At 58.4% G+C, this 24,549-nt stretch overlaps 3 protein-coding genes and 1 long non-coding RNA gene across 12 annotated transcripts in view; 3 read left to right on the top strand and 1 right to left on the bottom strand.

Annotated features, from left to right (window-relative positions):
• Positions 1-412: 412 nt before the first annotated feature.
• GOT1 (glutamic-oxaloacetic transaminase 1) lies at positions 413-4,680 on the top strand. The gene is made up of 9 exons (XM_083843462.1): positions 413-804; positions 966-1,147; positions 1,712-1,835; positions 2,022-2,134; positions 2,294-2,398; positions 2,998-3,148; positions 3,286-3,451; positions 3,558-3,700; positions 3,998-4,680. The coding sequence occupies exons 1-9, from the start codon at positions 684-686 to the stop codon at positions 4,135-4,137; spliced, it is 1,245 nt and encodes a 414-aa protein (XP_083699588.1). The 5' UTR covers positions 413-683; the 3' UTR covers positions 4,138-4,680.
• On the bottom strand, positions 4,143-23,754 carry CNNM1 (cyclin and CBS domain divalent metal cation transport mediator 1). Of its 8 annotated transcripts, none has more exons than XM_083843433.1 (13): positions 21,945-23,754; positions 12,224-12,367; positions 11,722-11,862; positions 11,225-11,394; positions 10,906-11,005; positions 10,723-10,770; positions 9,534-9,596; positions 8,573-8,736; positions 8,293-8,470; positions 8,078-8,191; positions 7,878-7,994; positions 7,580-7,730; positions 4,143-7,218 (listed from the first exon to the last, which is right to left on the bottom strand). In XM_083843433.1, the coding sequence occupies exons 1-13, from the start codon at positions 23,506-23,508 to the stop codon at positions 6,534-6,536; spliced, it is 3,639 nt and encodes a 1,212-aa protein (XP_083699559.1). In that variant the 5' UTR covers positions 23,509-23,754; the 3' UTR covers positions 4,143-6,533. The 8 variants fall into 8 exon arrangements, 7 of the variants coding, with proteins under 7 accessions (XP_083699559.1, XP_083699558.1, XP_083699561.1 ...); XM_083843432.1 differs by having other exon boundaries at positions 9,528-9,596; XM_083843435.1 differs by having other exon boundaries at positions 7,080-7,218; positions 7,580-7,707; positions 21,945-23,571.
• Positions 15,083-20,655, top strand: LOC310902236. Its single transcript, XR_014586573.1, has 2 exons — positions 15,083-15,307; positions 16,152-20,655. It is a non-coding gene; the product is annotated as an uncharacterized lncRNA (long non-coding RNA).
• Positions 22,526-24,549, top strand: part of HPSE2 (heparanase 2 (inactive)) — a gene marked incomplete at its 5' end in the record, with an annotated part of 110,022 nt that continues 107,998 nt past the window's right edge. The window contains one exon of one of the 2 annotated variants that reach the window (XM_083843461.1): positions 22,526-22,665. The remainder of the gene's footprint in view (positions 22,666-24,549) is intronic. The other variant, XM_083843458.1, reaches the window with a different exon arrangement.

The following is a 24,549-nucleotide window of genomic DNA, read 5'->3' on the forward strand; positions in this document are numbered from 1 at the left end:
CGGCACTGTCACCAAGTCATCAACGTCACCGAGTGGCGCGGGTCAGGGCTGAGCCCCGGGCGCGGCGGGCTCGAGGCGGGACGGGGACACCCTCGGGCCGGCTCCGGGGCTCGCGACCCGCAGCCGCGGCGGGCTGCTGACGGGGCGGCGGCGATGCACGGGCCGCCTCTGCCCTCTACCGTCACCCCCCAGCACAGCCGCGGCTGCCGGCCCCGGCGGGAGGCCGCGGTGCTGCCGGGAGCTCGCCCCCCCCCCTCCCCCGTTACCCCCCGTTATCAACCCGTCCCCGCGCCGCGCCCCGGGCGCCCCCACGCGTGGGCACCGCTCCCGCCACCAACTCCCGCCGGCGCGCCGCCGCGCGCCACGACGGGGCGGGGCCTCGTGGGCATTCCACCAATCAGCGGCGCCGCAGCGTCACCGCGACGCTGACGTCACCGCGACCGCTCCGTCCCGCGACCGTTCCCCCCCCCCGAGCCCCCGCCGCCACCTCCCGGTCGGCGCCCGGCCCGCCGCTGATTGGCGGAGGGCGCGGGGGCGGGGGGCCCGGCGGCTCGCTGATTGGCGGAGGCGCGCGGCCGCCCCGCCCGGCCCCGGCGGTGAAGGTGAGCGTCTCCTCCAGAGGCCGCGCGCCGCCCGCAGCGCCCCGCACCGGCACCGGCCCCGGTACCGGCCCCGCACCGGCCATGGCCGCCGCCGCCTCCATCTTCGCCGCCGTGCCGCGCGCTCCCCCGGTCGCCGTGTTCAAGCTGACGGCGGATTTCCGGGAGGACGCCGACTCGCGGAAGGTCAACCTCGGCGTGGGCGGTGAGTCCGCGGCGGGGCCGCCTCCGGGGGGGCTCCCGTTAACGGGGGGGGAAGGGGGAGGCGGCGGGACGTGGCGTGACCGCGGGTGGCGGCGCTGCCCCCCCGCGGCTCGGTAAAGGTCACGGTGACAGCGCTCCCCCCCCCTCCCCCCCCGCCGGCAGCCTACCGCACGGACGAGGGGCAGCCGTGGGTGCTGCCGGTGGTGCGGAAGGTGGAGCAGATGATCGCCGGTGACGGCAAGCTGAACCACGAGTACCTGCCCATCCTCGGGCTGCCCGAGTTCCGCGCCAACGCCTCCCGCATCGCCCTGGGCGACGACAGCCCCGCCATCAAGGAGAACCGGGTGGGTGGCACCGGGACCACCGGGGGGGGGTTACCGGGACCGGGAGGGGCACCGGGACCGGGAGGGGCACCGAGACCAGGAGGGCACCGGGAGCCCCGTGGCACGGGGGGCAGAGGCGTGGGTAACGGCGGTCGGGAAGGATTGGAGGGTTTCCTCCGGCCTGGGTGGGCTGCAGGGGCTGGGCGTACCCTGATGAATCCCCCCCCCGTGGTTACGGGGAAGGGCTGTGCCCGGGATTTGTTGCAGCCGTTTTTAACGGTTGTCCCCCCAGGAATCTGGAGTCAGGTAGCAGCCGGCCCTCCTGGTACGGAGCAACTTTTAGACTAGCTGGGAATCTTCGTGCCGTGAATTAATAGGAAAAAAAACTCCAGAATAGGGAAAAAAAAAAAAAGACTAGGAAAAAAAAAATGGAGCCTACAGTTATAGGTGTCAGGTTGGGCCCGGTGGCTGGAGAGCCCTGAAGGAGGGGGTTTTCCCGGCGGGGTGACCCAGGAATCACGCCTCGGGTCCCCTCGGTGGGTGCCCGTGCCGCGTGTGCTCACGGCCAGGCCCCCCCCGTTTCAGATCGGCAGCGTGCAGTCCCTGGGCGGGACGGGCGCCCTGCGCATCGGCGCGGAGTTCCTGCGGCGGTGGTACAACGGCACCAACAACACGGCCACCCCGGTCTACGTCTCCTCGCCAACCTGGGGTGAGTGCCGCCTCCGCGCGGGTCGGTCGGTGGCCGAGGGACCTGGGGGGTGAGGGAAAGCCCTTCCTCTTCTGGGAGAGGGACTTGTCTCTGTGTTTTAGGGAATTTAAGGACGTACTGGGGTTGGGGTGGGTGGCTTGCTGGGAGGTGGAGCCCGCTTTTCTGAAATGCGATTTCTTTCCCCAGAGAACCACAACTCTGTGTTTCTGGATGCTGGCTTTAAAGACATCAGAACCTACCACTACTGGGATGCCGCCAAGAGGGGCCTGGACCTCCAGGGGCTGCTGGATGACATGGAGGTGAGGAAACCTGGCGTGGGGCGGGCTGAGCGTGGTCCTGTGCCTGGCAGAGCGTCTCTGCTAAAAGCACTGCTGGTACCCAGAGCAGCTCGCAGCCCTCCTGCGCTGTGGGTGCTGAGCCTTGTCAGTGCGTCCGACCGAAACCCGCTCTCTCACCAGAAAGCTCCGGAGTTCTCCATCTTCATCCTCCACGCCTGCGCGCACAACCCGACGGGCACAGACCCTACTCCGGACCAGTGGAAGCAGATTGCTGCCGTTATGAAGGTACGGGCTCCCGGTGGGGCTACAGCCGTGCCGAGGGGACGGGTTGCTCTTGAGCCAGCCAGAGGACTTGCGTCCAAAACTGGGCTCTGGGGAATGGCACGAGATGTGGCAGGGGCTGGAAGAGTCCCATGGGGCAGGCGTTGAAGGGAGAGGCTGACAGGATGCTGCTCATCTGTGCTGTGAGGATAGAGGGCTCGGAGGATGGAAGCATCCCAGTTCTGCTCACGCCTCCAAGTTTTTACGTCCAAACTCAGTGGAATGGGCTGTGTTGAGGCTTTTCACGCTGGGAAGATTCTCCAGGGGCACCTGCTTTTCACAGGTGCTGGACGTTAGGGTATAAGACAGTATATATTTTGTGCCCTACCTCATCCTCCAGAGCGGAGTTTTCTCCTGCATTTGACCTCTTCTTTGCCACTTTAGTCTTTGTTGTCTTTTGCCCCTAGTAAAAAGAAAATCCACTAGTCTGGTGTTGCTGGGCCATGCTTCTTTTTGTATTCCCCCAGAAGCTCAGTGGTCATTTGTCCTCTAATGGGGACAGCGGGGGGTGAAGTGAAAGCTGTGGGGAAGGGGTTTCCCTCTAACACTGTTCCTCCTTCCAGCGCCGGTTCCTGTTTCCGTTCTTCGACTCGGCGTACCAAGGTTTTGCCTCTGGCAGCCTGGACAAGGATGCCTGGGCTGTGCGATACTTTGTCTCCGAGGGCTTTGAGCTCTTCTGTGCACAGTCGTTTTCCAAGAACTTTGGTCTCTACAGTGAGTGTCCGGCAGTAAGCTGGCCACACCCAGACAGATGGGGCTGGCGTGCGGGGTTGGGAAAGGGGTCGGGGGGAGAGCTCTGCTTTGCAGCGACGCGCGGGGCCGATGGCTCACGTCTCTTGGCTCGTCCGCAGATGAACGCGTGGGGAACCTGACCGTGGTGGGGAAAGACGCGGACAACGTGCAGCGTGTGCTTTCCCAGATGGAGAAGATCGTGCGCACCACCTGGTCCAACCCTCCCTCCCAGGGAGCGCGCATCGTGGCGACTACGCTTACGTCCCCGCAGCTCTTTGCCGAGTGGTAGGTGTCACCAGCGGGAGAGGGAAGGGGGAAGCTGTCCCCGTGAGTGTCACGCTCCAAACCAGCTAGGTGCCCGCCCTCACGCTGTGCTTTCTGCCTGCTGCAGGAAGGACAACGTGAAGACGATGGCAGATCGGGTCTTGCTGATGCGCTCGGAGCTCCGGTCTCGCCTGGAGTCCCTGGGGACCCCGGGCACCTGGAACCACATCACGGACCAGATCGGCATGTTCAGCTTCACGGGGTTGAACCGTAAGTACAAAGTGCCCTGGTGCTGCCGTAGGGAGGGGAAAGGAGGATTGGGAGAGGAAAGTGGTAGCAAGGGTGAAATGGGCTGAAGCAGGCCAGGCAGGGATCTCTTGGGGACCTTGCCGGACTCCTGGTGTCACTGCCTCCGTAGCAGGACAGGGCTGAAACACCGGCATTTTAGTGGCCAGTGCTGGAAGTCTTCTGCTTGTTGTGGAAGATTTAAGCAGTCCTGACTGTTTTTTGGGGCTTTTCTGAGCTGTGGGGTTACTGCTCTGACCTGATGTCCATTTGCTTCTCCAGCTAAGCAGGTGGAGTACATGATCAAGGAAAAACACATCTACCTGATGGCTAGCGGGCGCATCAACATGTGTGGCCTGACTACCAAGAACCTGGACTATGTGGCCAAGTCCATCCATGAAGCTGTCACAAAAATCCAATGAAGCACAGGAACAACCAAACTTACATGAAGTCACCAAAGCTGTAGTGTGTAGTCCGTGTATTTCCGTGCTCAGAGCTTGCCTTGTCCACACCTCTTGGGGTTTAATAAAGATGGGAGCAGTAGCTCAATCAGGGATAATCATGACTTTTTTTTTTTTTTCTGAAATACTCCTTGCAATATGGTAAGCCACTGCCCCAGGAGGTGAGGGCAGCATGAGCTGCCTTGGCTCTCATTTGACTGACAGTAGCCTGGTCTTCAGGCACTTAGAGCTGCATCTTTAGCACATCCAAATCAACTCCATGTAACTGATTGTTTTGATCCAGGCTAAGGCCAGTGCCAGTGCAATGCGCTATGGGATAACAGCCCAAACAGTTGGGCTCATACGGGTTGTGAATTAATGTTACTCAATAGTATTTTGTGGAGGGGCAAGGCTGTTGCTGGCTTTCCCCTACCAATTTCTGAGCCTTACGCGAGCAAATATTCATAATTGTAATAACTGCTTTGTGTTGCTGACAGAAAATTAAACCTCCATCTCTGAACACTACCCCTGCCTTGTGTGATGTCTTCCGAGTGTTAGCCGGTCACTGCTGGAGGAAGGGCCCACGCTGCGGAGCTGTACCACTTAGCACAGGAAGGCTCAGCACTGAAGGTCCTTTGTACCCTGCTGCTTTCAGGCCATGTTAGCCTCTTTCAGGCTGAGGTTAAAGTCTTAGCATCTTGCTTTGTCCACTCTGTCTCACTCCTTGTGTTTAAGGGGTTTCCCTTTCTCCTTGCAGTGTGTCGTATCTCTGATGATCACAGTTGCTCCTTAATGGAGCACAGCCCTATTGGAAGAGTAGTTTGGAGCTCCCTGTGACTCCACGTGAAGCTGACTGGTTTCTCACGTCTGTCTTGTTCCTTCCTCTTTCTGGCACTGCTGTGCTTCCTCGCTGGATGCTCGCGTGTTACCCCACCATCTGGCTGTCTCTCCCTGGCCCAGAGCTGCTGGCCTGTGGATCCTTCCTGCTTCCCCTTGTCAGCACGCTGTTGGTGAACTACCACCTACTCTGGCTTTAGTGGGTTCTGCCAGCAACAGCCTGGGTTTCTGGCACTGAAAAGGAGCTGGGACCATCTGCTTCTGTCTTTGCAGATCTGTTTGGGAGCTGACATTACCACCTTGATACAGCACACTCCTGCCAAAACCTTGATGAGGAAAGGGGAACAGGGTCAGTCAGTGACAGTCACTACTGTCCTGATGGATTTTGCTTGTGCTGCAGCTTAGAAAGCAAAGGGGAAAATTGCCTTGTTTCCTTCCTGTGTCTGCAGTGTGTCTCTCTTGATTGTCAGGGGTCTTTGCAATGAAGCAGAATGCCGTATGGCCTTCAGGAATCTTCCCTGCCCCTGTTATTGCTTCCCTTGTAGGGCCAAGGGGACTCATGCACCCTGGTGTGTCCGTCCCTCTTAGATCAGTAGCTCACATCACACAAGTTGGTGAGGCAGAGGCAGTTTTTGTGCAGAGGGGCAGGTGGGAGGCTTTTTCTCCTCTTGGTGTCTACCCACAGTTGGGGTGATGATGGTCAACGGGTGACTTCCAGGGGTGATTGTAGAGAAAAGAGTCACGGAACCAACTTCTGTTCCTTCTGACATCTGCCTGTACTGCTGTTCTTACAGACCTCTGGGTGTGGAGCCTGAACCACCCACATGATCGGTACTAGCACTTTGCTGCACTTACCAGACTTCTTTTTTCTAACGAGTGACCTAAATTTCTCCTTCTCTGTGGTGTAAGCTCATTACCATTATCCCACTTACCATGGCAACAGAGAACAGATTATTCCTTTTCTCTTTTCCAAAGGCTTTTTATGTATGTGAAAACTTCCTCTCCCCCCTCCACATCCTTCACCAGCTCAGATTAAGCGACCCCATTTCCTTCAGCCTCTCGGGGTAGGCTGTTTGCCAGCCCCTCCAGCTTTCCTCTGGCCTCCTGGCAGTTGCTTTCTGTCTCCTCAGCAGGGCAGTCCCCAGGCCGGGGTGCACTTAGTCCAGCTGAGGTTTTATCAGCATGGCTGAACTGTGAGATTTGTTATCAGTCAGGCTGTGCTCCAGCATGTGTATCCCACTGTTGTGTCTGCAGGGGCGTATCATTAACTCCTTTCTCCTTCTCCAGTCCTCCTCTGAGGTCTGACCCTGCGCTGCTGAGGGCTCTCCTGGCTGCAGGAGTGAGAGAAGGCCCGCTCCCCTTGCCCAGGAGCCCGTGTTCACGGAGGGCAGGGGGAAAATGTGAAGCATTTGTTGATCTGGACATCTACTTGCTCCCTTGGCACACGTGTGTGAGGGTTTCTGGGCCGCTGCTGTGCCTCCAGCCTGGCCCAGGCCCCCCGGCCTAGGAGGGAAGCGTCCATGTGCCTCCCAGACCCCACCTCACACAGACAGGGCCTCACTCGGGGAGAAATCACCTTTAATGCTGATATCCCCATTGCAGTCAGCCTCTACAAAAACTACGGCCTGGCCTGTGCCCCCCTGGGGGCTCGGCCCGAGCCTCCCTCGCCCGGGAGGACGGGTGAGCGCGGCGTGGAGCGGCCGTCCCCCCCCGGAGAGGGCTGTGGCGATGGTCAGCATGTGCTGCGATGTGCGTGGCGCCGGGCACGGCACAAACGTGTCCTGGGGCCCTGAGCTGCACGTGGCACCCCCCCAAAAGCATCTTCTCCTGATGGTGGAGACCACGTCTGTGCAGCGCCCGGCACCGAGGGGCTCCGGGCCTCGCGGGGATGGGGATGGGCAATGATGCTGAGGGCAGTTCGGGTCGGGCCGCCCCTCCCTGCGCTGCCGCAGGGAACGCTTCTCCCCTTTTCCTTCCTTCACCTCTTCCTCGAGACCAGATGCTACCAGGCAGCAGCTGGGCGAGGGCCCTGGGGCTGCTGTGAGCTGGTCCCTTCCGCCTGGGTGGTTTGGCCCCCCCGGGGGCTCATCCTTTCTCGCCTGGGGATGGGGCCTGCATGGGCCCTGCAGGGAGGGGCGGCGCGGGCAGGCGGGTGGGCAGCGAGCGAGTGCAGACCTGCTGCTGTTGGACGTGAGCCTCGCGGCGGGAGACCCCCATGCTGCAGACCTGGAAGACACGTGCACAGCCTGCCCTGCTGCTGCTCAGCCCTGCCGCACCCCAACCGAGCTCTGCGGCACGCGTGCAGACACACATTCCTATCTGTGAAAATACACAAGTCGGGGTCTCACTCTCTCCCCAACCTCTGCTCCTTCCCTGAGGGTGGCTGGACTCTGTTGCTGCATCTCCAGCCCCCAGCTACGCGTGCCTGCGTGGGACTGCCCTTACCCATGTCTGCTCTGGGTGGGTCTTTCTGGAGCCCTCCAAACCACGTTGCTTCAACAACAGAAAACTTGATTTTCTCGCTACTAAAACCAAGCACCCTCCCCCTTGCTGGGGAGGAATATCGCAGGAAGGGGCAGGCTCCTACCTCTGGTCCACGTGGGCCTCCAGCACCGTGCTCCGGCCACGCTGCTGCTCAGGTGATGAGCGGGACGAGGTTGGAGCTTTCCTCCGGCACCTTCTCACCTTCCGGCGACTGGCGCTGCCTGCGCCCACCTGCAGCAGCGGCACCGAGGGGGCTGGGGTGGGGGGGCCCCGGGGCAGGGGGCGAGGGTGCTCAGGGCCAGGGGTGCAGGGGGTCGGGTGGGGGCGAGCCCTACGCGCTTCAGACCTGGGCAGAAGGGCGCTGAGCACCCCGGGCGCTCCCTCCCCGGTCGGTCACTCACTCAGCGATCTCAGCAGCCTCTTGCCCAGGGTCTCCTCGTTGCTGCTGGGAGAGGAGCCGGTCCCGGCCTCCCTGCCCGGGGACTCTGCCTCCAGCCCGGTGCCGCAGCACTCCCTGTCTGCAAGAGCCCAGCCTGGCTGCAGCGCCCCGGGACAGCACAAGGCCTCGCCGCTCCCAGGCTCTGCCCCCGAACGGACTCACCCTGCCGCTTGCTGTTGTCCTTGTGCTCAGGCAGCTCCTCCTGGATGAAGGGGATGGCCTCCATGCGCAGGCACACGGACTCGCTGGGACTGCGCGGCCCCTCGGGCCGGCTGCCTGCGGGGACACGGGGCCGGTGAGGCTGCGGGGTGGCATGGTGGCAGGGATGGGGGCACAAGCGCACATGGCAGGCAAGGGGTGCCCACGGGGTGACTCACACATGACGCTGTTCCTCTCGTTCAGGAGGGCAGTAGCGTCCTCCTTGGGCGTCTGTGGGGTGCCCCGAGCGGTCGAAGCCTTGGTTGAGTCCCTGTCGAAGGCCTCCATGTCGGGGGACTGGGGCGAGCTGTCCATGCGGCTGGCCACCAGCGCGTTCTGGTACTGCTGCCGGGTGACCTGGGCACACAGAGGCATGCTCACACGGCTCAGCTGGCTCTGCGGGCACCAAGATGCCCCTGGGAACGCAGGAAGAGACAGCCCAGCCCAGCCCAGCCGTACCTTGACAAACTGGACGTCACAGAGGATGTGCACGGAGTAGTCAGGAGTGTAGATGTTGTTGCTGCTGCTGTAGAGCTGCGTGGTGCTGCCCCCGTAGTCGTTGTGCTCCCGGTTCGGGGACTCGGAGCGGTTGAGCCCACTGCACCGCGAGGGTGACCGGTTCACTGGGGAGGGCCGGGGCCGGGTGGGGAGGCAGAGAGAGGGGCAAGAAATGATGAGAGGAAATCATTTTGTGCTGCCGTGTGGGCTTCTGGTGCTGGAGTAGGGTCAGGGGATCCCTGTCACGTCCAGAGGCAGTGCCCTGTGCACACCAGGGCCCTTTGGCTCATCTCCCCTGGAGAAAGCCCTCACGGGGGTCCTCTCTGTCCTCTGCACACAGGGCACTGTGCTCCCGGGGCCACCCTGCAGGCAGGCAGGCAGGCAGGCACGTGTCCCCGGTGCAGGGTGTCCTACCCGACGGGAGCAGGGCTGCAGAGGCCAGCTGGCCCGTCACTCACGTTGACCGATGGCCTCTGACACGCAGCGTGATGGATTTTGTCTGGCTGGTGATTTATTAGGGAACAAAGGCAGCTTGTTCCTTGCACGGGCAATGTCACCATTTTGCTGACTGTGCTGCTGGAACGCCCTTCTATTACCTGGCTTCCCGGAAAGCAAGCCGAGCAGGGCGGCGTGCACGCAGAGCTGTGGGTAACCACGGTCAGCAGCAGCAAGCAGCCAGACAACTCAGCACAAGCAGCACGTGCAGGAATTTAAACTTATGGAAACTGCCCAGCAAAAAAAGCCCAAGCCACCTATGGCTCCCAGTTGTCCCCATCCCTTTCTTCATGGGCATAGGGGGGTGAGGCACCCATGCAGCTCCCCGTGCCTCTGGGCTGCCCGGTGTGGGGTGCTGTGGGGGCACCGGGAGCTGGGGAAGGCCTGGCACATGCAGGGACCCCTTCCCTGAGCCACGCACCGTTACCTGGTGAGCCAGCCAGGGAGTCCCCTCTGCTGAAGGCGAAGGTACGGGACACCGAGACAGGCACTGCAAGAGAGGGGTGGGAGGAAGGACAGGGCAGGCAAGGCAAGAGGAAGTGGTAAGGAGAGGGACAGACCAAGAGGAAAAATGAGGATGAGAATCGTGTGCCAGTAGCCCCAGGCTGGGCTCCCCTCACCCCCCCAGCTCCCACCCCCTGGGGCTGTTCTAGGGGGAGGCACTCGCCAGCCCTGGGAACAGGGACTCCAGGAGGGACACAGACCCCAGTGCTGTGAACAAGCACCTGGGCCATGCAACAGTGATGCAGGGCTCCCAGGCTGGGAAGCGTGGACAGACTGACACACAGCGTCAGCAACACACTCCCGATAGCTGATCTTGCTCCCACTGCTGGCAGTGTTCACCCAGAAACCAGAGGCAGAGCCCAGACTGCTGGCTCTCAGCCTTCTTCTCCAGCCGCTGTCACACTGTCACCCCTCCCTGCTGCCTCTCCTGCCTGGGGCACTCTGCCTGCCCTCCGCGGGGCTGCAATGCTCTGGTAACCATCTGCTGAATGGTTTTCAGCTGCTTTCAAGCTAAACTCCCCAGAAAGCTTGCCCTGCAGCATCCTCCTCCCTGCTCCTCCCCCAGTAACTCCTGGCTGTGTCCTCCCCTGGTCCGAAACCGTCTGGAAATAAATGTCCAAGCAGTGGCAGCAGCACCAGGAGCTGACAGAGCAACCTCAGCCAGCAGGGAGCAAAGGTTGGGGTGATAACACCGGCACTTGGTGCTGTACGCGGTGCCCGACCCTCCCGTGCTGCGCCCCTGCTCCGGGCCAGCTCTCGCCTCACACCTGCCCCAGCCGCTGACACCAAAGATAGCCGGGCAATAAAAAGGTTATTAATTAACCCCGGTTATGTAACAAGTGGTTAAATGCTGAAGGGTTCATGTCCGCATTCCCCGCTGTGACCCGCTACTCACGCTCGTTTCTTCGGGGTTTGGTGCGAGCCCTGCACACCTGTGCCTCTGCCCCTGCCGCTCCCTGTGCCTCAACAACATCCCTCCCTGCACCTCCCATCAGTCCGAATTCAGCGGGTTCTGACCCCGCAGCAGAGCCAGAGCTGCTGTTTTGGGGTGTGAGCCCACCGTCCCCCCAGCCGGAGAGGTGTGAGAGCCCCAGCCTCTCCCAAATACCTACGCAGGAAGGAGGACCCAGCCAGGCTGCTCACTTTCCGCACGTCACTATCTGAAATGACAGTTGAGGGCACGTGAGTCACAGAGGAAGGGTCCTGGGTGCCATCCCGCCCCACAGCCACGTCCAGCCCCTTCTCCCAGCCACGGAAGCGAGGGCAGGGCTGGAGGGGGCCCGCAGAGCCCTTACCCGAGGAGACGATGGCCATGATGGCGGGGACGCCATAGTAGGTGAACGCCCCGTTCTCAAACCGCAGCCCTTCCTTGCCAACCTCCACCTCCACTTTCCCCTGGAAGGAGGAGGGAAACCCGCTCAGATGGGGCCCCCCACACCCCTGCCCACTGACCCGCTGCGGGAGTCCCTGCCACCCTACAAGAAGACGGGAATTTCTGTATCCCTTACAAACCCCAGAGCCACCCCTGCTGCAGAAGCAGCCAGGAGCAAGACAAGACGGGCCACCCCGTGCCACCACTTAGCAGGGGGCTCCCCGGCCCCTCTGCCCCTGCACCTGCAAGATGAGAACGAAGTAGTCGACAGGGCGGTTGCGCTGGTAGAGGTAATGCTCGGCCGCCTTTTTGTTCTTCCGGTCGTACTTGAGCTCCTGGATGACGTTGGGGTGCTTGAGGAGCCGCAGCAGGATCTTCTCGGAGAGGTAGGGGGACTTGAAGGGCTCCACTTCTACAGGGGAGGCACCACAGGCTGGCTCAGCGGGGCCAGGGCTGTTGGGGGGAATGTGGGGTGCCAGGAACCTGCCACCCCTGGAGCTGAGCAGCCCCCTCCCCGCAGCATCAGCACCCCCCTGCACAGGGCAGCCAGATGCAGACCGTGCTGGCAGGGCAGAGGGAAGCCTGGGGGGGGGACCAGGCAAGCAGAAATTGCTGGTGGTGGTGGGAAGCCCAAACGAGGACCAGTTCAGGGGTGCCTGGTCATACTGCAGGGAAATGCAGGACCCCAAACACCCGCTGCTGTGCATCGTGTCGCACGTATCCCCCGGGACAAGGGTACCTGTTGCCATGAACCGATGCGTAGCCAGGAGGAGCTGGGGGGAGATCTTCACCTTCATCTCGCTGTCCGAGAGCCTGAAGATGGAGAAGTCCTGGGGCTTGCGGCCCCGGTGGGGCACGCACTCCTTTTTGCGGTTGTCCGCTGTGGGCAGAGAGCGGCTGTTACCCACCGAGCCCGCAGCACCCACGTGCAGAGCTCGTCTTGCTCACGCTGTCGTGGGGCTGGGGCAGCAGCGCGGTGGACAAATAGCGCTGGGCATCATGGCCCCATGAGCAGCTCCCTGGTGAAACACACTTATTTCTCGGGCACGAGTCTGATGCTGATCTGTCTCAAGCATTCAAGACTCCCTAGCATTTGACCGGCATCTCTCCATCGTTCTCGTCTTTCCCACCATGCCCGTTAATTGCTCTGGGGAAGGGCCACAATTTGCTCTGGCCAGTTTCCTTCCCGTATATCTGTCTGTGGGCTCCCACCACTGCAGTAGCTGCTCTGGGACACTAACTGTACAGATCTGTCTCATCCAGGATCTCAGACTTGATGATCTCCTCAATGACATCCTCCAGGGTGACAATGCCCATCACCTCGTAGAACGGGTCTCCTTCCCCTTCGTTGTTCACCCGCTGCACGATGGCCAGGTGGGACTTCCCTGCGGTGGGAGAGCAGAGCAGTGAGACCCCCACCCCACGAGAGGTATCCCCAGCACCGCGGGCTGGCAGGACAGGGCTGGGTGGGGGGCACAGCCACACCTTGAAGCGGTCCCCATCACCCAAACCCACCCCGGCTGTGCTAACCCAGACGAAGAAGAAGAAGAAGAAGAAGAAGAAGCCATCAGCCACTGCCAGGCTGATGCCTTGGGGGTGCTGCAGGAGTCTGCCCAGCTCTTTGGGGCTGCTTGCTTTCTTTACCGAGGAGATGGACAGCCAAACCCCCTGTTTAGCTCTTTGGCAGCCTCTTGCACATACGTTGTGCCAGTTCCTTCTTGCTTACCCACTGCCTCGCTGGCACGAGACAGCTCTAATGGAGGAAGGAGACAGCGTCCTCCAACACAGAAACGTGAACGCGTCCTTGGGCTCTACTGGTTTCCCTCGTCCTCCTGGTGTTTTCTCATTCTGTTGTTAATTATCTTTCCTACCAAATTGCCAGGAACAGCTCCCCCGCATCTTTCTATCCATCACTGTCTGGACCGATCCGAAAGTTTTCCTTTAGACGCAGGCAAAGCCTCCAGCTCGGTGGAACAGCAGCTGGTTTTAATGCAGAAATGCATATGTTTGTTTGCAGCTTTCAGCTCGGCTCCTGCCGAACTCTTGGGTGAACCATCTGGACAGGGAGGCTGAGCCCTTGTCAAGCAATTGGCTTGCACCTGAACATCTTTTCCAAACCCTGCCCCTGACAGCACCCCGTTACCTTACACAGACTGGGAGCAGGACCTTCCTTCAGCTGCAGTGATGGTGACTCCTGCTCAGAAGTCACCATGTTTCTCAATCACAATTTCAGCTTCCTCGATTGCCCCCAGTAAGCTGGCAGCTGTGCTGACACATTCTCAGGCTTCTTGCTTTTGGCATACTTTAAACATCGCTATCTGCTTTCGCGTGTCCAGCTCTGCTCTCTGTAAGCAGTTTTGACTTGTTCAACTTCTCCCTTCCCTTATTGTCTGTTCTGATTTATGCTCCTGCTCAACAGCTTGACTAGAACCCAACTCCCAAGCCCCGCACAGCTCCTGGGTTTCCAGCTCAGATGTCACCCCGGACCTGCCAGCTAACGGCACCGCTCTACTTAGTGTGGCTCCCACGCCCTGCAGCAGCGCACACGGGTTCTGGACCTCTACTTTTGCTGAAAACACTAAAAATGTCCTTCAGCAGCACCACATCCAACAATTTCCCCTCTGTTTGTTCTCTGTTTCCCTGGCGCTAATCCTGCACAAAGCTACCCCTCCCATGGGCACTGCAGGGCCCTCGGGAAAGCTGAAAACACCCTTTTTCCCCCCAAAGACCCAGATCTGAGCTCCTCGAGCAGCAATGGTTACCTGAAAGGGGAGCAGTTTTCCCTGTGCCTCTGCATCTGCTTCTCCCATTTACACCTGGGCCAGGGGACGGGACCACTATTTAGGTACAGAAATGCAATGTGGGTGGGCTCCTGCCTACTGCAGAGGTTCCTCCTCACCCGCTGGTGACTTCTGCATCCAGGGCAGCCTGGAGCCCCACCAAACGCGTCCTTCTGGGGAACACGCGACCTTCAAACAACCCTGCCCTGGATCCGAGACGAGCAAACGCTATTTCTCAGACGAAGATCAGCACTATACATTTCTCACAGAAAAAGCTTGGGCATTTTCCACAGCATAAATTCCCTCCTCCTCATACCAAGCTTTTATTGCAAGATTTCAGAGAGCAGCTCGCTGCCTCCCACGCCTACAGAATTAGAAATGAGAACATAACATCACCGCAAGTAGCACTGTTGTTCTTCCCATAAAGCTGGAGATGCATTTTACAAAACAAATCAATAGCTTCGGGGCACTGAGAATTCGGTACGTTCTGCTGGCCAGGCTATTTCCCTCACCTCACACAAGGGTTTGTGCACGTTGTCTGTTCGGCGGGTAATAAAGCAACACAACTCGAGACTTAAAAAGCAAAAAGAAGCAGAGTTGGCTGCAACACAGCAGCAACAGCTACGTTTCATCTCAGCAAAGTCCAACTTTTGAAAATGACTCCTTTGCCAAAACCCACTCCCAAACACTGGGGCCATCTGGTCTCCTACAAGTCCTCGGGTGAGCGAGGAGAGGGGAAAAGTTATTTCTTTTGGCCAAAAGCTTGTTGTTAATGACATTTACATGCAACCCAAAACCACCAAACCCTTACAAAAAGCTTAGGTGCTACTTAAAGGCAGTCAGAGAGTAATGGAGGCAATTCTTTTTTTGGCCAAACACCTACATCGACACTATAATTTACTCTAGGGCGGCCACAGAGAAATGCGATCCCAGCCCCACGCTCACAGAGCAGCAAATCAGGTTATTTAGAAATAACCCGGCACCATCGTGCTGGGAGGAGACCCAGGGCTTCACCACACTGGGGGCAGAGCCAGGAGGGCTGTTAGAGCACTCAAGGGTTCTTTATTTTCACAGAAAATAAACACTCGGAGCCATGCTATAAACCTCCAGTTTTAGGTTTCCAGGCTAACACCCACGCTAGAAGCAGAGCAGGTACCCAGAAGTGGAAAATGGCTGCAACTCGTGCGGCTGCTCCTGCCCCCCAAGGAGAGCACTGGTCTCAGCCCCTGCCCTGCCAGCTGATGCCCGTGTCGCAGAAATGTCCCACACCTCCCTCCCAGCCAGAGGGGTGCACTTCCCACTGCTTCCAGCTGCACCCACCTTGCCTCTGATTCCCCCCTGAGGGCCACGATACCACTTTCTAACTGCTGCCCCCACACCTGCTAGGTCCCACATCTCCTCCCATCGCTCTTTTAAAAGGCCTTTCAGGAGGGCAGCAAGGTGTCTGAGTGCCCTGGCTGGGGGTGCTGCTGTGTGAGGGTGTGTTTGCCTGGCTGTGGGAGCTGCTGTACTTGCCCAGAGGAAAGGTAGAGGCTTTTGGAGCAGGTATGAGGGCAGAAGTTGGGTAATTTTTTGAGGTGAAAGCTGTCTGAGAGGAGAGTGGTACAGGGACACAGCTGGGGACAGCAGGGGGTGGCAGTCTTCTCCAGCACCACCCTGCAGGTCTGCTGCAGTGGGAGCACAATAAAGAGCGATAAATCACTTAAACAAAACAACAAACTTGATCTAAAACAGCTTTAAGATCTGTAAAACCAATTCCAAAAACCGTGCTATTGTAATTGTTGCTTGATAGCTCCAACGAAATGAGTTATAAGGGCAAGCTGTTCCACCGCTAGCAGGCTGTCACATGCGAATTTTACAGGGAGATCACTGCTGCAAGGAAGCGCGGTGAGACTCTTGAGAATCAAAGCCTTGGCTTGGCAAATGCTCGAACAAACGGGCAATTAACTTTACTTGTGTGAATAGCTCCACTGGCCTCGGCAGGACTGCTCTCACACAGGAAGTCTATAGGTGATTAAGTGTCTGCTCAGCACGGGATACAACTGTACTGAATTCTTTATGAGCCACACAAAATCTGCTCTTCTCAAACAACAGCTTCTCTGAGACGTTAATGCCTCAAAATGCAAAATTACAGAGCTAATGTAAACAGCTGAAAGCTTCCGGAAGGAGCCAGTATCCGAACAGATATATAAAGCTTTTATACCCATTTTTAGGAGCCTTGGGTTTTGTTGGTACCCAAACGACCTTGGGCACATAGATCCACCTCAAAGCATCCTCCCCAGCGGGAGAATACAGTCTGAACACATGGAAATGCCTCTCTTTGTGGGAAAGAAAGTGCTGTTGGCTGCAAATATAGCCCACACTACTTCCTTATCATTTCTTTATGTAGGTGCTCTGCCAGAGGAATGTTAAAGATGCTTCAGTCTTGTCTCTTGTTCCACGTGATGAGCACTCCGAGTATGAAATTTATTTTTGTGAATTTTACTGTGAAGTCTAAAGCTGTTCCAATGAATTCAAGGTACAGGCACAAATAATTTACAGCTACAAAATGGAAAGCAAAAGAATAGTAATTAGTAAGTGAATTGGATTCAAGAAACAACTGCAATGCAACTGAAGTCTGTTCTCCGTGTGCTTCTCATCAGAGCTCTTCTCTGGGCTGGGGGTGCTGCCAGCAGCTCCAGCCTCCTTTGCAGACTTGTATCTGAACTAACTGGGGACCCCAAGTTGAAAACTTTGAGTGAGCATGCTCTTGTGTCACCAGACTCCTGCACCAAGCATGAAGCCACAGGCCTGAGGAGCTGCTCCAGGAGGCAACGCACGTCTGCACCTGAGCACCAGGGAGATGCCCAGCAGGGCTGTGAGGGTGCCTGGCTCTGCAGGGAATCAGCACCATATAAAGGGAAAATCGTGAATCCTAACTGAATCCAGACTTGCTTGGGAATGAGAATTTCATCTGCTTACTTCTGCCTCTATGGGAGTACAAAAGCCTTTCTCACACTCCGCTGTGGTGTTTTCCTAATCCTAAGAAAAACTGGGGGAAAGAAGGGACATAAGCTATTTGGAGTAGTTGATGTGTTATGGTTGACAAAACAGATGAGGAGGGTAAGAGGGAGATTAGACCAGACACGGAGTCTCATCTTCCATCTGCTGTACAAGAGGGCTCCGGCCTCCTGGCTCTCAATCTGCCTGCCCACAAATGCTTTTCTTGCATGTTCCTTGCTGCTAGGGAAGCCTACGAGGGTGCTGAGACTCTTCCAAGCTAAAAACCCAAATATTTCCAAAAGGCTGATGCAAAACCATTTTCTGTGGTGTCTGTAGCATGGAACGCTTTATGCTTTCCCACAGTTCCCCAGAGGCCCTGAGGGCGCTGGGCAGCTGGGTGCCTCTCCCGAGGACACAGCTCCCCTCTGGCCATGCTGGATGCCTCCCCAGGGCAAACTGGTTTCGGGGCTTGCTGGGGCGGGGTGTAGCAGCACAGCGTTCACACGATGAGACTTAGCACGGTGTTTTGGGGGAAATTAAAGTAATGTTTCAGGCGGAGTCGCAGCGTGACTCATTGAAACCATCTTTTGTGTACCAGCACCTCACCCACTCCCAGCCTGGCGATCGCTGCTCAGCGCACGTGGATGGGTCCTGGATGACAACGGGCTCCTCAGCTTGTACAACTGGCTGCAGAGGGCAGGGCTTCACCCCACCAGGATGTCCGGGACAGCAGCAGTCCCGCTCGCAAAAATCTCCTACAGGCTGGTTTAAAGCTCAGGCCGTGCTTTGTGCTCACGGTGACTGCGGGCTCAGGAGGAGGGCAGTAAGAAAAGCAGCTGAAATGCGACCGGTCCCCGCTCCTGGCAAGCCTGAGCACCTCTTCCAGCTACGTTCGATTTGTGGAAAACTATTAATAATAGAGGCTGTGGAGTGTTTTTTAAAAGCAAAGCCAGACCCTAGGGCAAAATTGTCCTTGACAAAACAGGCTGTTTCCCCTGCTAAGCCAGGAAGCTTGCTTTTGGAGAACTTACTTTTAGTGTCTTTTAAAAGACACCAAACCACTGAAGAATAATTTGAGTTGCATCTCAGTCTCTGGCCTACTGTAGAAAGATGAATGTAAGAGCAAATTTCCGCCGTTTCTCTGACAGTCGAAGGTTATTCGCTGAAAGGTACCACTTCTGAATACAGAAATCCCCCCAAGGAAATGTGCCAGCAAAACCCATAAATGACTTAATAGGCAGAGACTGTGACTTCCCAAAGGCACGTAGGGAACGAGGAGGTGCACCTCAGGGAAGTGCTCCCCATGGAGTTACGCCATAGACCACAGGGCTGGAGGTGCACTACACATTGCTTCGGTTATCTTCTGGGGGTGGAGGGGAAGCAGACTGCGTTGCATTGCCGGCAGCATTCCACACCGAATGTGTGCATAAACCCTTCCTCCTAGCTCGACTCTCCTCAGGTGAAGTCTATCTTACTGGGACCTCATCTGCCCCTCTATGTTGCTTTACTTTGTTAAATACAGTGCAGCAGTTTTTCTGGTGTATGAGGTAACGCCTCCTGTGAGCCTAGAATAAAGGCAGGTACTCTGAGATGACCGAGGAGATCAAGCCAAAACCGCCCTCTAGCACAAGCATTTCCTGCCATCAGCTGGAGCTGCCCCACCCTGCTGTAAAGCCATTTTCCAGCACTGCTTTAGCAGCTGCCCTGTTCTCTCAGGCTGTGAGTTGAGGTCCAAGCTGTTCCTCTCGCAGGCCAGCTCTCCCCTCTGCTGCTGTTTGCAGCCTTCCCTGGGTTTTTCCCAGTTCCCACCAGTGCCCCCAGTTTAAGCATCCTTCTCCAGGAGACAGGCATCAAAGGATGCTTGTGGAAGAGCAGGTGGGAAGGGATTGGCCACGTCTCTGCTGTGATCGGGCAGGAGCTCACAGCTGCTCTTGGTCATTGCAACCACACCAACTCCCCAGGTGCTATTGAAGTGTGTGCTGCTGTTTGCATCTGGTTTACACGTTTTGGCAATTGGATTCTACAAAAGCCAGAAGTGCCCTTTGCCAGGCCCGTGGCAGGGTCATTGCACCTGCCCCAAGCCCTGCTGGGGAAACAGGGGACTCTGCTGCGTGTGGATGAAACCTGAGGCAGACATCGACGCATCTGAAGGGAACTGAGCTCAAACACAGTTATCTGTGGGCATACCTAGAAACTAATGAAGGAAAACTTCAAAACCTGTTTGAAGACTGGAGATGGGGGGAAAACTGATAATCTTCATAGCTAGGATAGCACAATGAGAGGAAAATGCATCAGGTAAACAAGGATAATGCAGTGTGATAGCAGTGAGTAGGAGGGGAGAGAGAAAAGGGAAAGCGCTAACGGAGGTGTAAGCAAGAGTCACAAAGTGCTGTATTTAATCATACTGACATTTTCAGTAAGAACAAATGTTTGTGTACTATGGCAAGGAGCTCAGGCAGTGAAATTGAATGTTACTTATGCATTATGCAAAAAATGACATTACAGGCATAGTGCATGTGGCAGAACATTAATCACTAGCAAAACACAGATCTTGAAGTATATATTGCTATCGAGGAAAGAAAGATACAAAACGTGATGGGTATTTTGTATAAACACTGCAATAACCCAAAGAAATAAAGGATACAAAAAGTGTTAATCATGGGAGAAGGAAAAGAAATCTAGAAGGGTGGCTCTAGAAGTTTGTCACGAACCGGGGGACCTGGTTAGCAATGCCCATCATTAGCGAACACTTTAATTTCCTAGAAAGAGACTGGGCCTTATCGGTGGGAGCAGTTGCTGTCCTGCTGACACCTTGGATGTGTGAACTGATGAATGCCTTCATTAACCACTCACTGAGCCAACAAGCAACGAACCTGCTCGCTAATTAGAGGTGTCACAGAAGACCTGGCCAGGGAAGGCAATCTCGATTGGATCAAGCGAGATATTTCAACGTAATTCACATGGACACAGAAAATGAGACAGTGATGAAGATTCTTAATTACAAATGGGAAATCTTTATTTTCGAAATTAAATAGTCAAGTGAACTGGGCTGAGACAGCAGTGGATGTGACTGGAGGCAGCTGGGAGCGAACACCTGTGGCGGAGCAGGAGCTGGAGCAGGAACCTGTGTTGGGAACTGGGAAATGAGAGTTTAGGAGGGGTTCAGGCCTGGGCTGGGGGTGGCTGGGGTGGACATCTACAAATACAAGGTACTGGGGGTAAACAAAAGGCCTGCAAATAGCAGAAAGATTAATCGGAAGAGAACAGCAACACCCGGGGATACGAACACGTGGGGGAAGAGCTGGAATTGCTAAACACCAAGCTGAGTTAGTTTGTAAGACCAAAAGCAAGACTTTTCAGCCATGTGATTTAAAGAAACACAAGGAGAAATGAGGTTGGAACAGAAAGAAGTTCTAGGGACAGCTCTACATGAGTGCTGTAGCAAAATGTCCCAGAAGACCATGATGGCAAACAGATGTAGGGGAGGAAGAACCCGAAGCAAAATGCCAAGAGTTTAATGGAGCAAGGCTGGAGAAGGCTGGAAAGTCTTCATTTGGGATGAAGGCTAGTACAGGGCAGCAGAAGGCTGGTAGCAAGGCTTGTTAATGCGCCTGCCACTTGAGGGAGTGACACAGAGAAAACATCTTCAGCTAAGAGGAGGAGGGGGAAGGAGGGCAAGCAAAGGGCAGGGAGCTGAGCAACCGCAAGTCCATTTATATAGGTCTATTGATCCATAGGGTACCGGGCTGTAAAACAAATCTGGAAGGAAAAGTAGTTGGATACGTCGAAGGAAATCAGATAAAATGCAGGGGAAGCTGACAAGGGGAGACTGTGCCCACCTCATCTGATATCTTTAACAGCTGACTCTCTAGGCAAGGTAGAGGCAGTGGGGATCTCACATGAACTTCAGTGACACTGTAGCATCATGCAGGAAAACAGAGTTAAGAAAGAATTGCAAGGTACATAAGCAACTGGGAAGAGGAGACACTGCTGGTTATGTTAAGAGAGGTATTAGGGGGAGCTCCTCCAACTCATCAAGGTTGAACCCAGAGAGCAATCATAATGCTTTTGCTCTCAGCCTTGTTATTAAAAACAGGAGTTTGCTGATTTGCACCACATGAGGAGTCCCCAGTTGTGCTGCGGGGCAGAGAGGTTGAGTGTTTTGTGCCACACAGAACTCCTCTCCCTGCGATCCCTCTCGGTGCTGGGGATGCAGCTGTGCATCTCCGGAGGGGATGCTGACCTGCATGTATCTGATGACTGCTTTCCCGGTGTTCAGGAAACATCCTATCCCCCAGTGCCCCCCAGCTCCAAAAACTAGTGTGGGGATGACTCACAGAGAGGCTCCTCTGTATCTGGGATGGACCAGATTGGCCCTTCTCACATGATCAGCTCTGCTTGCAGCAGAGAGGCCACAGGCAGCCCGGGAGCCGAGCGTATCCTGCATTACATAACGCAGGATGTCACTGCTGCAGCCATTTCTTAAAGGTTCACGCACCACAGTATGACGTACCGAACATCACACAGCGAAGCGCTTCACAATTCCCAGGGGGTAAAAGAAAATGCATGCTGTGTGTATTCTCAAGGTAGGGTTAATGAAACACAACTCTCAGCCTCGCTGGGGCTGCTGGCAGCTGCTGCATTATTAATAGCATCGCAGCTGCAAAGAAAGTAGAGCTTGTTCTAAGGGTTTAGGCTTTTTTTTTTCCTTCCTTTTAACTACTTTCATGGAAACACTTTCTAGACCTGCTTCTCACTGCCAAGCTGAAAACGCGAGAGCTGAGTAATGAGATGCGATCTCCTGCCATGAACTCCCCCGTGCAGAAGAGAGCCGTGAGCGCTGCCCTGCCCAGGGAGGGATGCGGGGCAGGCGCTGTGCCCCATGCCAGCCCCACTGTGACATCAGGCCCTGCGAGCCAGGCTCACCTGTGGGACAGCAACCTCCGAGGCCGAAGGCTCTGACGGTCTCCGTTAACATCCCAGGCGCGGCCAGCACTGCAGGCCCTCCATCCGTCCACCCGGGGGCTGGTCCCCCAGGGGACACCAAGGTCACCCCCACAGCAGCGCATGCAGGGCCCGACTCCCCCCAGCATCCCCGGTACCTGCCAGGTCCCACCACGAGGTGACGCAGGGTGGGCCGCGGGGGGCTGCCGATCGGGGACCATCGGGGGTGCAGAGGGGGCGCGGGGCTGAGCCTCACCCTTCTTGAACTCCTCGAGCAGCGTGTCGAGGCGCGTGTCGTTGAAGACGCAGTGGAGCGGGCGGCGGTAGAAGCGGGTGACGGTCTGCAGCGGGGTGCAGTCGTCGGGGTCGACAAAGGCCAGGTCCTTGACGAAGAGCAGGTCGACGATGTTGTCACGCCGGTCGCCCTCGTAGACGGGGATGCGGGTGTAGCCGGAGCGGAGGATCTCGGAGACGGTGGCGAAGTCGAGCACGGCGTCGGCGCGGAGCATGAAGCAGTCGGCCAGCGGCGTCAGCACGTCCTCCACCACCTTGGTGCGCAGCTCCAGCGCGCCCTGCACCATGGCCAACTCCTCCCGCACCAGGTCGCCGTGGGGGCCGGCGGCGCGCAGCGTCTCCAGCAGCCGCTCCCGCGTGGAGAAGACGCTGAGCTCCTGCCGCAGCGCCCAGTCCAGCAGCCGGCTGAGCGGGTAGCAGAGGGGGAAGGCGGCCAGCATCAGCAGCCGGGTGAGGCACAGGGTGCGCGACGCGATGGCCAGCCCGTGCCGCGAGCACACCGAGTAGGGCAGCACCTCGCCGCCCAGGAAGACGGCGGCGGCGCACAGCAGCACCGGCAGCCAGGGCGCTCCCCGCGGCCCTCCGGCCGCCGCCGCCGGCCCTCCGCCGGGCAGCGAGGCGCAGAGCCAGCCGGCCAGCGCCGCGTTGGCCCCGGCCTGGCCCAGCAGCAGCGTGCACAGCAGGTAGGTGCCGCCGCCGCCGCGCACCGCCTGCACCCGCCGCGCCTGCTCCCGCTCGGCGGCCGAGCCGCTGTTGCGCAGGACGCGGAGCTCCAGCGGGTCCAGCGAGAGCAGCGAGAGCCGCAGCCCGCTGAACAGCGCCGACAGCCCCAGCAGCAGCAGGGCGCCCAGCGCCCGCAGCCAGCCGGCCTCGGGCAGCGGCAGCAGCCAGGCGCCCAGCGCGGGGGCCGCCGGCCGGACCCGCAGCAGGAAGCCCCCCGCCGCCCCGTGGTGCGCCCAGGCGCGCCCGTCCCAGGCGCACAGCGAGAAGAGCCGCCCGCCCGGCGCCGCCGCCGCCGCCTCGCCCTTGCGGGGCTCCCGCACCCGCACCTCGGCCAGCGCCGAGCCCGCCGCGCCCCCCGAGCGCAGCGGCCCCACCACCTCCACGTCCGAGGCCCAGGCGCTGCGCTCCCGGCACCGCTCCGCCGGGCCCCGCGCCCCCGCCGCCGCCGCCGCCCCCGCCGCCGCCTTGCCCCCCGCCGCCGCCTTGCCCCCCGCCGCCGCCGCCGCCTCCTCGATGAAGACCAGCCGCGGCTCCCGCTCGCCCGCCGGCCCGCGGCTGCCGTTGCCCTCGGGGGGCGGCTGGAAGTAGAGGCGCAGCAAGAAGCGGCTGCCCTCGGCCGCCTGCACCGCGCCGCCCTCCAGGGACACCCGGCCCGGCGCCGTGTCCTCGGGCCGCAGCCCCAGCAGCCAGGCGGCCCCGGCCGGCGGCCGCGGCGACAGCGAGAAGAAGAGCAGCAGCACGGCGCCACGGCTCCGGCCCCAGCCGCCGCCGCCGCCGCCGCGCCCCGGGCCCGCCGCCGCCATGCCGCAGCGCCCGCCGCCGCACCGGGACTGCAGCGGGGAGCCGGCGCGGCACGGCGCGGCACGGCACGGCGCGGCACGGCACAGCGCGGCACACGTGGGCCGGGGGGCGGGCAGCCGCCGCGCCACGTGCGACCGGGAGCCGGCGGGTGGAGCCGCGCTGCGCGGAGCCCACGCGTGGCACGGGGAGGTTGGCACCGGCAGCTCCCGGTACAGCCATCCCCGCTGCGGGAGGCCCCGCGCCTCCCCCCGCCTCTACCCCGGCCGTGCCGGGGATGCCCCGGAGCGCGGCCCCGCTCCCGGAGCCGGGGGAGCCGGCCGGTGCGGGGCTGGGGGCTGGCTGCGCCCCCCCGGTGCTCAGCGGCTCAGTGTCCTGGGGAGCGCGCGGTGGCCTTGCCGAGGGATTCGCAGCCGGCCTCCCCCTGCGGTCTGCTGAGGCCCAAGCGCCTTGCTTTTCAGCTTTCATCTCTCTTCTTCCTGTGGGAGGCATCGTTATTATTGGTTTTTAATGGGAGGACAGCTTTAAGTTTGCAGTCTTGCTAGGAGACAAATGTACCGCTCTGGAACGAACATTATTCTTGTGCCTAGACCTGATGGAGAGTGTGGTATGCAAAAGTGATTTATCAGCTCCAGAAGTATGTGCTGAATATCCCCCCATTTACTTAGGGGGTATTAACTCTTGCTAACAAGTCGCCTAGTGCTGGAACTGTTGTGTCTTCCCTGGACCACCATCCAGGACAGCCTTGAAGCAGAGGCTGGGGAACTGGAAAAGAGTCAGTTGCTTACATCTCTGACAGACTCACTAATGACAAAGCGGAAAGCTAGCCAGAAAACGTCATGGAGTTCCCCCCAAATTACTATTATTCATTATTATTCCTCCCCACTCTGTCGTTCCATGGAAGGCATCCAGATCCACAGTGGCCCAAGACATGACCTGCATCCTCCTCCACCTTGCTCTAAGTCTGATGGAGAAGCTGAAGCCCAGACCCCCTGCAAGAGCCATTGCCTTTGTTCCCAGTGCCAGGAGCAGGGCTGGAGCAGAGG

Source organism: Anser anser (genome assembly GCF_964211835.1).
Source record: "Anser anser genome assembly, chromosome: 7".
Classification (NCBI taxonomy): Eukaryota; Metazoa; Chordata; class Aves; order Anseriformes; family Anatidae; genus Anser; species Anser anser.